Source organism: Pinus tabuliformis, chromosome 6 (genome assembly GCF_031772625.1).
Source record: "Pinus tabuliformis cultivar Carrire ecotype Pingquan chromosome 6, CPIR1, whole genome shotgun sequence".
In the NCBI taxonomy this organism is placed as follows: Eukaryota; Viridiplantae; Streptophyta; class Pinopsida; order Pinales; family Pinaceae; genus Pinus; species Pinus tabuliformis.
In genome coordinates, this window is record NC_142292.1 from 276644736 (window position 1) to 276657673 (window position 12938).

Genomic DNA, 12938 nt, shown 5'->3' on the forward strand with positions numbered 1-12938 from the left:
ATTCTTCAATACTATTTCATGCCAAACACATCGACGTTTTTCTTGCACAGTCGTTTTCAAAGGATCTGTTCACGCAGTAACTGGAACGATAAACCTCAGCTGATGAAGCGATTTGCCCAGAAAAACCACAGCGTATGCTTTCGGTTTCGGAATGATGCATGCTACGGCTTCGATTGCTGAGGGCTTTCCACCGTTTTTTGATCTCATGTAAATATTGACGATCTGGTTCCAGAAATGCTCTTCTACAGCTGAATCAAAATTGCTCTTGATGAAAACCCTGTATCTGAAAACACAAAAATACAAAACCCTAATGAAGTATGCCAGAAAGAAACTAAAAACCCTAGAACAGTTAATTAATGTACAGATTTCAGCCCCTACACAGCCAGATTTAACAATAAGAGCAGAAATATTTTCAATATATCAGAAATTTTGAACTTCACTGTGAACAGAAAAAGAATCTCTCAATGTAAAACAGAAAAGAAACTTTGAATGATTAACCCAGGGAACGATCAGCTGGGCTCTGCACAGAAAAGCCTGTGGGAGTCGGCTGGTTCAGCCTAGAACTTCCCCAAACGCCCACAATTTCCTTCAGAAAGGTTTTCAGCAATCCCAGAGAGTAACACCAGCATGATTTGGACCCCAAAGTCTTTTTATTAACCAGAAAATCAGATTACAAGAGAGCTTTCTCAGTACAGACTCACAGATCAGATGCCTTGAAATGACCCCCTAAGACCCTATATAAAGGAAATGATCCTAACGGCTAGTTCGAGTGATCCATGTAGAAATGATCTCGACCGTTGATGAGGATCAAGACATCTCTTGATCTCATCCGTCGATTTATTCACTTAAAATATTATTATTTTATTAGTTAGGGTTTTTGCTTCATTTATTAATTTTTTATTATTTTATTATTTTTATTCATTTTTTAATTTTTTAATTCATTTTAACATGGATCACTGAACTAAGCCTTCGGAAACATCACCTAGGACCTAGAACTTAGGACTCATGAGGGGATTTAAAACATTTCTCGACCCTCAGGACACATTACATCATGACTTTTACAAAAATACATCTTAAGGGACAAACCCATTTAATACAGACCCTCACAAAAACACCCAGTTCTGCGACACAACGATAATCTAGCAGATCAACACACTAGGATTCTCCTAAAGTTCTAATGACAAAATCAATCCCGGCTTTGGGGTCAGGTTTGAAGGAAAACTCTGCCGATCCGTGGATCGGTGAGACAAAAAACCTTCCGGGACGTAGATTATCATCAGAAAGTTAGGTCCACCTAGGCAAATTACATACATGACTCATGTCTGCTAAGATTATTTACATTTAATACATGCAGACTGGGTTTAAAATCAAAAAGATCAAGCTGCTGATGATGGCAGGATGGCACGGACATGCTGATCAGGTGCTGCTTCTTTCTGTCAAGAAAAACGGGGTGCACTGCATGGGTAGTTGACCAGTAGGGATCAACATCTGGCTCTACTTGGGGACACGTTGCTGCTTGCAGGAATGTGAGAATCCAGAATCTGCATCCATACAACACAAAAATAAGTAGCGTCCATCCAAAAATCAGCATATACGTTAAGCACAATAAAGATTAAAGCTCTTCATTTATTAACTATCTAAAACAGAAATGAAAATGCGGAAAAAACAAGGAGTATGGTTAGAAATACGATACAAAGGATGCCCTACGGCATCATATGTTTTCAATATAGTGTATACTGAGCATTTGCCTGCTTTCAGGCAAATCTGTCGGCTGCTTGTCGGATGTGCCATGTCCCATTTTGCATATGGTAGGACTCTTTCCTATCCGAAAATCAAGCTGCTCGCGGCCGTCTGATGCGTCAAATCTTCTTCTCGTTTTCTTCCTCTTGCGCTTTTTCTTTCTGGCAGGATGAATTACTGATGAGCTGGAACTTTCTGTCTCGAAACTATTAGATGAAGTACGCGTGATATGTCTCTCTTTAGCCTGCATCTGATCTTTATCATTCTTAAGTCCATCCTCGATCAACCATCTTTCAACTGAACTAATAACCTCCTCATAATAAGATGGATCTTGTTGCAACAAATTAGAAGGCTCCTGATCTATTGATGTTATCTGTTTTCTTTCATTTTCCAATTGCTGAAATTTTTGAACCTGTATTCTAATGGCATCCATCTGTCTAGAGTGTTCAACCTTTATAGCACTAATTTGTCTGGCATGATGTTCTTCCATGTCTTTTATTACTTTAACATTTTCTTCCTTTATGTTCATCAAGCAATGCTGCATGGAATTTATTTCTTCTTCATGATTCGCTTGCATGTTTCCAATTTCCGTTTCATGTTTAGTTTTCATGGCCTCAATTTCCTTAGCATGCTGATTTTGCGTGTCCTCAATCTCCTTATTACATTTTTCCAGATGGGTGTGTAAAGTTTTAACATCATTGATAAGATTAGTTTGGTTGCTTTCCAGATTTTTCACCAGCATCTTTAAATCTTGTATTATTTGCTTTTGCTCCTCCTTTTCATTGTCATTTATCCCTGATTTTTCACTATGATGATCTGCAATATTTCCGGTGGATGACACATTCTGACCTTGAAATCTTTCTTCAACAGCTGAATTACTTTCTTTCTGTTCAACAATTTTAGAAGTAGAAGGCAAGCTGTTTGGACTATCATATCTATCTTTAAAAGCATTGAGAATGTCTTGTAAAGAAGTGAAAAAATCATTAGGAAAGTTATTAAACCAATTCAAGGCATCACCCTCTAAAGAACGGACAAATAGACGCATCTTGAAATCTTCATTATTATATTGAGGAAATCTACAGTATAAGATCATTACACAAGTAAACATGTTTAAATGCCTTTTAACAGCGACCGAATCATCACCCGAGAACTTAAGTAATTTACCAATGGCCTCTTTCGGAAGATCATGGAGATTATCAGTAAAATGACATGGTTTAAATGAATAATCCATGATGAACAATAAGGGATCAGATGGATGATAGAACTAGCTCCTTGCTCAAGAAAATCAAAAGATGAAAGAAGTGGAGTCGCCACTTGAACAATAAAACTGATTCTAAGATCCAAGAAGTAACCAACAAACAGATATGCGGGAGGCTTCTTGTCTGGGAAAAAATAAAAAATGGAGTCGCCACCCAAACAAGAAACACACCGAAGAGATGCTGTTGATATGTGATGAAAAGATGCCAAAATATTGAATCTGCCAGCTCAAATGAGAGATGAGAAGATGAGAAGATGAATGTCGATGAAACTCCAGGAACAGAAAAACTCTGTCCCCGGCAACGGCGCCAGAAAATGTTGTCGCGCGAATTGGCACGACAACGCTCGGACCGGGGGCTGTCACTCTGATCCCCGATCCCTCCGTTTAAGCCTGTCTCCCGCGGCTAAGGGGGGTAGACCCTGTGAGGTGATGAGACCAACTGTCGACCAGTTGGTTGGGAGACACGAGATACGATAATAAAAGCACTCGATGGATTTGATTAATTTAACAGACCAGTGCCTTAAGAGATTGTTATTAAAACAATTACTTGTTAGATGATATAAAAAGATGGACCATGAACCAGTAATCATCTATCATCAGCTAAAAACACAATGCTCTTAGAATGAGAAAAAAAACGATATCCAGCAGCTAAAAATTTGAAAAGATGAATGCTTTAAATCACCACGAGAATCATAAACCATCAACCAGATATCAATTTCGCATCTCGGCTTGAAAACTTTAGATCTCAGCAATAAAGATATAACGTGAAAGCAACTGAAATCTAGCAAAAATAATTTTCCAAAATTTTAATATTTTTTCAATTTTTTTTTTTTTTTTTTGGTGATTTTCGATATTATGGAAATTAAAAAATCTAAAAAAAAATAAAAATAAAATTTCTAAAAACTAAATTCTAATCATTAAAAATAAAACTAAAAATATATTTTTTCATTTTTTTTTTTTTTATTCAAAAATCAAAAAAACTAAAACAAAAATTAAAATCTAATTAAAGCTAAACTAAACATTCATATGAAAGCCTAAATCTAAAATCTAAATCCTAAAGGTATATACATAAACATTAATTAAAAAATAAAACAAAATTTATAATCTACAGAAATAAACTAAAGTAAAACTAAATCTAAACAATTAACTATACAAACATAAACCTAAATATTAAAATCTATTGTAAATCATAAATCAAAACTATACAAAACTTTAACTAAACTAAAAATAAATTAAAATCTAATACAAATAAATCTACGCTAACTATGACTAACCAAGCCAAATCCGAAAAAAACAAAAAATATAAAAACGTAAACATATATCCTATGCATATATATCAAATAACCACAGCGTAAACCAAAATATTTGAGTTCACTGGTCTGCACATTAAACTCACGCAGACAGAAAAGGAAAACGATGCAGCTGATCGGAAAGGGAGCCAAGGAAACCTAGCCGTCGGAAAACAGAAAACGCATTACCATTTTATCAACACGCGTTTGCTGATCATTACGATATCCGTCAGCAGAAAACGAAAGCGAGTTAAGGACCACGGGCTCTTTACCTGGCTGCCGACGTAAATAACCACAGAACTCCAATACGCATTTGATTTTTCTGAGGGTTTTGTGTGCTTTTGCAGGTTCATATGCGGCTTATGATGAGTTTTAGAAGCGTGGAATGATTGATGGCGGCTCAGAAAACCCCAGCACGTGCTTCTGATTTAACCTATGCCTCCAAATTCACAACTGGATTCTTCAATACTATTTCATGCCAAACACATCGACGTTTTTCTTGCACAGTCGTTTTCAAAGGATCTGTTCACGCAGTAACTGGAACGATAAACCTCAGCTGATGAAGCGATTTGCCCAGAAAAACCATAGCGTATGCTTTCGGTTTCGGAATGATGCATGCTACGGCTTCGATTGCTGAGGGCTTTCCACCGTTTTTTGATCTCATGTAAATATTGACGATCTGGTTCCAGAAATGCTCTTCTACAGCTGACTCAAAATTTCTCTTGATGAAAACCCTGTATCTGAAAACACAAAAATACAAAACCCTAATGAAGTATGCCAGAAAGAAACTAAAAACCCTAGAACAGTTAATTAATGTACAGATTTCGGCCCCTACACAGCCAGATTTAACAATAAGAGCAGAAATATTTTCAATATATCAGAAATTTTGAACTTCACTGTGAACATAAAAAGAATCTCTCAATGTAAAACAGAAAAGAAACTTTGAATGATTAACCCAGGGAACGATCAGCTGGGCTCTGCACAGAAAAGCCTGTGGGAGTCAGCTGGTTCAGCCTAGAACTTCCCCAAACGCCCACAATTTCCTTCAGAAAGGTTTTCAGCAATCCCAGAGAGTAACACCAGCACGATTTGGACCCCAAAGTCTTTTTATTAACCAGAAAATCAGATTACAAGAGAGCTTTCTCAGTACAGACTCACAGATCAGATGCCTTGAAATGACCCCCTAAGACCCTATATAAAGGAAATGATCCTAACGGCTAGTTCGAGTGATCCATGTAGAAATGATCTCGACCGTTGATGAGGATCAAGACATCTCTTGATCTCATCCGTCGATTTATTCACTTAAAATATTATTATTTTATTAGTTAGGGTTTTTGCTTCATTTATTAATTTTTTATTATTTTATTATTTTTATTCATTTTTTAATTTTTTAATTCATTTTAACATGGATCACTGAACTAAGCCTTCGGAAACATCACCTAGGACCTAGAACTTAGGACTCATGAGGGGATTTAAAACATTTCTCGACCCTCAGGACACATTACATCATGACTTTTACAAAAATACATCTTAAGGGACAAACCCATTTAATACAGACCCTCACAAAAACACCCAGTTCTGCGACACAACGATAATCTAGCAGATCAACACACTAGGATTCTCCTAAAGTTCTAATGACAAAATCAATCCCGGCTTTGGGGTCAGGTTTGAAGGAAAACTCTGCCGATCCGTGGATCGGTGAGACAAAAAACCTTCCGGGACGTAGATTATCATCAGAAAGTTAGGTCCACCTAGGCAAATTACATACATGACTCATGTCTGCTAAGATTATTTACATTTAATACATGCAGACTGGGTTTAAAATCAAAAAGATCAAGCTGCTGATGATGGCAGGATGGCACGGACATGCTGATCAGGTGCTGCTTCTTTCTGTCAAGAAAAACGGGGTGCACTGCATGGGTAGTTGACCAGTAGGGATCAACAGTAAGTATTTTGATTTGTAATTCATGGAAGAGTTTCTTGAATGAAATCACTGTTTATTTGCTAGCATGTGCATGACTACAGCACCTTTGTAAGGGCTTACAAACCTTGATTTCCAACAATAATCCATGGGTGAGATTTTGCATGCAAAGGTGACACATTTCACTAGCCCCATTCACTTGATTTTGACCCTTTTGAATCCCTTTTTGACTTCATTTGCCCAATCTGGATAAACTCTAGTCTCAATCCTCCATCACATTACTTTCCTCTGTCACAACATACGTTTTACTCAGACAACATATCACATTTAGCCTTTGTTGTCTATGTCTCAGTAATCCTATTCTAGCTGCACACCCCTTTTACTAAAGGAGAGCCAGTCTAAGGCAAGATGAAGGTTTTTGTGGTGACATTGGCATCCTTCTTTAGTTGCCCATTGTCTAGCACTGATCTCGGACTTTGGATCTCAAGTGCTAGTTTGAATAGTAACATGAACCATGCATTTTCAAGGGGGTAATACCCCATTGTGCAGCTTAGTTCATAAGCAGTAATATCTGTCTTCAATCCCATAGTATGTGGACTGTCCAAAGATGAAGTGTTGAACCATCTTACTTCCAGGGAGTAAACTCAGTGAATTTGTTGCTATCTAGGAGCAGTGATGCTTTTCCTAGATTTTTAGATGATTTCAACATACTTTTATCCACTCTTAGAGAAATGTTAGATTGTATGACCAATGTCATTGATAGTAGATTAAAATTTCAAATTAATGAGAAAATCAATGGGGCAAAGGAGGAAAACGATTGTGGGAATTTGTTTAGGAAAGCATTGCTTCCTTACTAGTATAGCTGTGAATTGCTATTTTGTTCCTAACAGGTTTTGATTGATTTAAAAGCGACAATTAATATGGTTAAGCTGCCTTCAACATAGGCTGCATATATCTTAGGAGTATCTATGGCAAATTTATTTTTCTCATTTTGTAGGGTTGTTTTTATCATATACGTTGTAGTTACAGTGCGTAGCGTATTTTATCCTTGGTTTAAACTTTAAAGTATCATTTAATCAGTTAACCTGTTTTTGATTTTGAAGTGAGCTTCAGAGATGCTCATATCTTCATATTATGACAGATACTTCAAGGTGGTTACTACAACAGAAAACTACAGCCATGTGATGTCCAAGTTCCGTGAGGAAGGAATTCCTTTTGAAACAGATGGTGGGTTTGAATATTTACCCATTACAACTGTCGAGGTATTTTTCTGTTTACCGTTTTTTGATCCAGTTTTATTATTGCTTCAACCTTTTTGTCCAGATTTTACGTCTACGGTCTACTTCAAAATTTTATAAACTAGAGTGAAGACTTTTCCATATGAGCAAAAAACTAACTTGTCAAATTAGAGATGAGACAGTTTTATTTCCACAGATATTGCTTGTTTGGTAATATCAGTAGATGTTCTGTTGGAATGCAGTGCTTAATGGTGTCAAGCAATTAAGCTCTTTGTTTCTGGAAATTCAGAGTTGCTTTATTGAACCCCATTTTTATGTTTCAACTTTATCTGCTAACTTAGCCTCATGAACAAGTAGTCTGATGATGGGTGCATATTCTCGCATCGAATAATCAAATATGACCTTGCCTAGTTTCAAGAAAAAATTAACACTATATGTTAGGATTATTGTCCCCCTAGATAAAACAAACAAAGGCTGGTTTTCTTGAGTAGTGGGCTTTCACATTCTAAAGGAAGTGAAATAGTCTTGGAGAAAAATCACACCTTGGAAGGTTAACTTAAATGACACTGGAATTTGTGATGTTAGGTCCTTTTATGCCCTTTTCTTACTTTAATGATGCCCCTAATTAGGTTTGTAGAATCCATACATGTCCACCTTCAACTACCTCATGTCATCTGGAAGTGCATACTTATTTGTAGATTTCTGACAGCTTAGATACGTGTAGATTAAAGTGACTAGAAGTAGGCGTTACCAAATGGTAAAAGGTCAGATTGTAATGGGCATGTAGATGTTAAACATAGGCATTATAAAGTCACTTTGACTTTAGGTTATTTTTATGCTTTATTTCACCTTAGTGTGTTTCTCAATCTATCCCACATTCATGAGGTGGATTGGTTGGAATAGCTTGTAACCTTTTATAAGAAAGCTTTCGCTTTCATTTTAATCAACACAATCTTGATTTTCTTTATGTCTGTGTTATCATGATACGGTATTAGAGCCTAGGAGTCTCAAAGCCATATCAAGAGTCTCAGTGGTGAGTGGATAAGGACTTCCATTCTAGTGTGCAGGTTTGAGGAAGTGTAGAAGTGCAACATAAGAGATCCAAATCAGCCAAGGAGATCAAGGGGAGATCTGGGGCTGTAATTTTCTTCAGTTGGGCCATTATCCTAGGATGAGAGCCTAAGTAGGTTCTGTTGAATTGTATTGTCATCGATGTCAATGTCGGTCCTTGAACTCTCATAATATTCATCTAAGTTTGCATTGATTGGAACCTCCCAATGACAAGAAGCCCTGTACTTGTTGAGGAAAAAAGATGCAGAGGACAATGATATTGATCACAAGACCATCATCATTTGTTTCTCCTTGTCGTATTGATTCCAACGGTATATGGCATGCCTTGTGGTTCATCTCGGTTTCAGAGATATGCTCGATCAAAGATTGAAGACCCCTTCTTGTGGACAAAGTCCGCAAAATGAGATGATGTGGCAGCTCATCATTGGCTAAAAAATTGCTCAAATCATGAGGTCAAGAAGGACTTTTTATTGAAGGATTTAATTAAATATTTTGAGATCAAAATTTTTTTTATTAAGTACAGAAGTATTCAAAAATAAATTAAAGTTGGTCCTAAAATCGTGTGGGTTTTTGGGCTCCATAATAAAATTCAAAATTTCAATTTCAAATCTGTTGGAAATATAGTAGCCATGGTCGGTATTTTCATCATGTGAAGAAATAGAAATTTATATTATACCTCCTAAATTGCTCAAGTCAGCTGGGCCCCTTGGAGGCACCCTTTTGACCCCTTTGGAAGACTATAAATAAGAGACCTCTCCTTCTCATTTGGCACATCAACGTGTGACTTGATTATCTCTGTTACATTGAAGGAAGAAGAAGAAAGGGGGGCCGAAATTTTAGAAGAAAGGAGGAAAGGCTTGGCAACTCTTGTTTTTGGTTAGATGTTATTTTGATGTCTTGTTTTTGGATGTGTTGATGAACTTTGAACTCTCTCTCTCTCTCTCATAAGGAAAGATTTATGGGTTTTCCCCTTGTGGGTTTTTCCTTGGCCTCAGGGATAATTTCTGTCTCTTTTCCAGGGTTGCGGGGGAGCGGATCCCTCCCCCTTTGAATCGCTCCCAGAGCACGCTTCGAGTGGGAGCGAATTGGGAGCAACCTGGGAGCACGCTCCCGCAAAAAAAAAATTCACTCCTTGGTTTTTTAACAATTTTTTGTTACAAAGATGTTCCAAACACAATTTTTTTTCAAAGAAACAATAGTTTTTTAGTAGGGCAGCCTAATATTGAAGCTTATGTCCCTAGTATTGATATGCAATTTATGGTAATGTTAAATTCTTAAAGTAAAAGTGACATTCTCCTTTATCTTTCATTTTCATTCTTTTACTTAAATTTTTAAAATTACCATGAAATGACTCAGGATGTTTGAGAGTGGTTCTGACCTCATTGGATTTTATATGGAGAAAGTAGAATTTAGATCTCACTCAAAATCCAACAGACTTGTCAATTTTTTAGGATTTCAGGATTGGGGGGATTGCAATGTTTCCGTTGGATTTTGTCATGTACTAGGGTGTGGGACTTGTATTTAATCAAGAACACCAAGCCCTCTATGTACCTTGATGTTAGTGACATTGGTTGTCGAACTCCTCTATCACTAAAATGTACCCATCACTCAAACAAAATCTTGACTTGACATGCTACATTTTTTCTATCTTATGTTAATTGCTTAGAGGGTGATATTAATGACAAAGATCCAAAGATAGGCAATGATTTTGATGATATGTAGCTATTTGTTGTAGCATGATGTTTTTGGATACTAGAGGCCATCTAGATTCTAGAGCCTATTTGTTGATGTATTTTCGGTTCAAAGATGGATTGTACTCGATGCTATTTTTGTTATGTGCACCCATACATGTTATATAAATGAGAACTTGTAACTTGTGGACGTGGTTGAGAAGATTATAACTTCTAGATGATTGATGTTATATGGTTTAATCCATGCTTCTATGCTTTTCTATATCTAATTCATCATTCTACATGCTTTTGTTGACATACATGCATCAAAATATATAAAAATTAGCTCCTGATTCACTCCAAACCCGAGAGCTTTTGAAAATGTCGCTCCCTGCTCCCTCTTCCGCTCCCCGCTTCTGCTCCCGCTCCCAAGTAACCTTGCTCTTGTCTCATTTTCTCATGCAGTGTTAATAATATCATCAATATTCGAAAATATCGCGATATTTTCGACAAAACAAGATATCGTCGAGTAAATATCATGATATTTTCCACTTTGAAAATATTGTGATATTTCCGAAATATTGGAAAAATATCACGCAACAATCGAATTTATCGCTGGGCAAGCTGGGCTACGACTACAAAGCCAAAATTTTGACTTTTATTTGCTCATTTTGCTTTGTTAGTCTTGGAGAAGGAAGGGGAAGAGCTTTGTGGTGGTTTTCAAGGAGGGATTGAGGATCAAACAACCATTATCATCACCAACCAATTTTTTTTTGTGGATCAAATTCAGGAACAGTGAGTCAAACTTCATTTCTTCTAGTAATAGGTATGTTCTTAAAAACCCCTATGCTAATCATTTTTTTCATAGATTTAGGGTTATGCTTGCTTGCCTCTTTGCCTACCAACATTTTTCTTCTTTCGTTTTTTCCCATTTGCTATGATTTTCATGCCCATGAGCTAATGCAAGGGTTTTCTCCATATTTGGACAGTAATCTTCATTTTTTTTTAACTTTCTTATCTTATTGCCATTTTTCATTGCAAATAATGTAGTATTTTATTTATTTATTTATTTTTTAAATGAGGTGGATGTTATTTTTTTTTGTATGGGGCTTTAATGCCAATTTTTTGTTTTTTTGGTGCCCTAGGTTTTAATTAATCCTCTACAAATATGCCAAAGCCCTTGGACCCATTTTGGGAGTATGGGGAACCTGATGGTGGGACAAATCAGACATATGTAACATGCAAATTGTGTGGGGACAAGATGACAGGAGGGGTTATGCGATTGAAATAGCATTTGGCTAGACTCCCTGGACATGATGTTGGGCTTTTTACGGAATCTAGTGTGAAGCTTATACAAAATGCTCTGGAAGTAATTGATGAAAAAGACAAAAATAAAGAAGAGGTATAAAGAAATAGCGCTGAATGTGCAGGTATATCTTTCGGGATATCCTTTTCTGATTTTGAGGCTGAGGGTAGTGGGAGGGGCTCCACAGTGTCACCTGCTAGTGCTAATGTTACTGGGAGTGGCAGGTCATCCTTTTTTGTTCCACGAACTGGACATGGAGCACAACCTTCCATAAAACCAGTTGTTAAAAAAAAGAGAAGCAAGAAGCAGATAGAGTTATGGGGAGGTGTCTTTTCTGAAGCAACTTACCTCTCAACATCACCAAAAACAATCCATTTTGGCAGCCAATATGTGATGCTATTTCTATTGTGTGCCCAGGGTACAAAAGTGCTACATATGAGGAGTTGCGTGGGCCAATCCTTCAAGCAGAAAAGTAGGACGTCAACTCTCTATTGGCGGAGTTGAAACATACATGGGAGGTGTTTGGATGCATAGTGATGTCTGATGGTTGCATAGATAAGAAGGGTACCCCTTCTAAATTTCTTGGTACATTGTCCCAAAGGTACCATGTTTATTAAACGAGTGGATACGTCAATGCATATAAAATATGCAACATTGATACGTGAGTTGTTAGATGGGTTCATCCGAGAGATTGGTGTGCAAAATGTGGTGCAAGTCTTAACAAATAATGAAGCTAATTATATGGCTGCTAGCAGGATACTTATGGAGAGGCATCACACATTATTTTTGACTCCATGTGCAACACATTGTATCGATTTGCTACTTGAGGATATGGGGAAACTCTCCTTCATCAAGGAGGTGATTGATATGGCTAGGAGCATCCCCAAGTTTATATATAACCATGCTTTTGTTCTTAGCCTCATGAGGAGATACACTAGAAACAAGGAGTTGCAGCATCTTGCAATCACACGTTTTGCCACCAACTTTATTACTCTTCAGTCTTTTCTTCAATGCCAGTTTGAGTTGAAGCAAATGTTTGTTTCTGATGAGTGGCGTGATTGTAGATACAATAGGAGACAAGATGGGAGAGCCATTGCAAAAATGGTGTACACTGACACATTTTGGCAAGGAGTAGAAGAAGTGTGCTCAGTTAGTGAACCTATAGTAAAGGTTCTGAGATTGGTATGCAGAGAAGCCTTTAATGGCTTATTTGTATGAGGCCATGGATAGGGCCAAGGAGTCCATTCGTGTTTTTATGCAGTTTTGCTGGGCTTAGTAGACAGATAATGTTATGGGATGCAATTGATAGTCGGTGGACAAGGATGTTTCATCGACCCATTCATGCAGCAACACTCTTCCTCAACCTCACATTTTTATACGAATGCGACTTTGATTTTGATGGTGAGGTGATGGAAGGGCTCCATTCTTGTATTCATAGGATGGTA

The 12938-nt window shown here is 37.1% G+C and overlaps 1 protein-coding gene across 1 annotated transcript in view; it reads left to right on the top strand.

The window, feature by feature from the left end:
• The window catches only part of LOC149258432 (YebC-like protein), a 219581-nt gene that overhangs the window by 152449 nt on the left and 54194 nt on the right, over positions 1-12938 (top strand). Inside the window, exon 6 of the mRNA XM_089415357.1 lies at positions 7350-7470. Coding sequence (XP_089271483.1) covers positions 7350-7470 — 121 coding nt within the window. The remainder of the gene's footprint in view (positions 1-7349; positions 7471-12938) is intronic.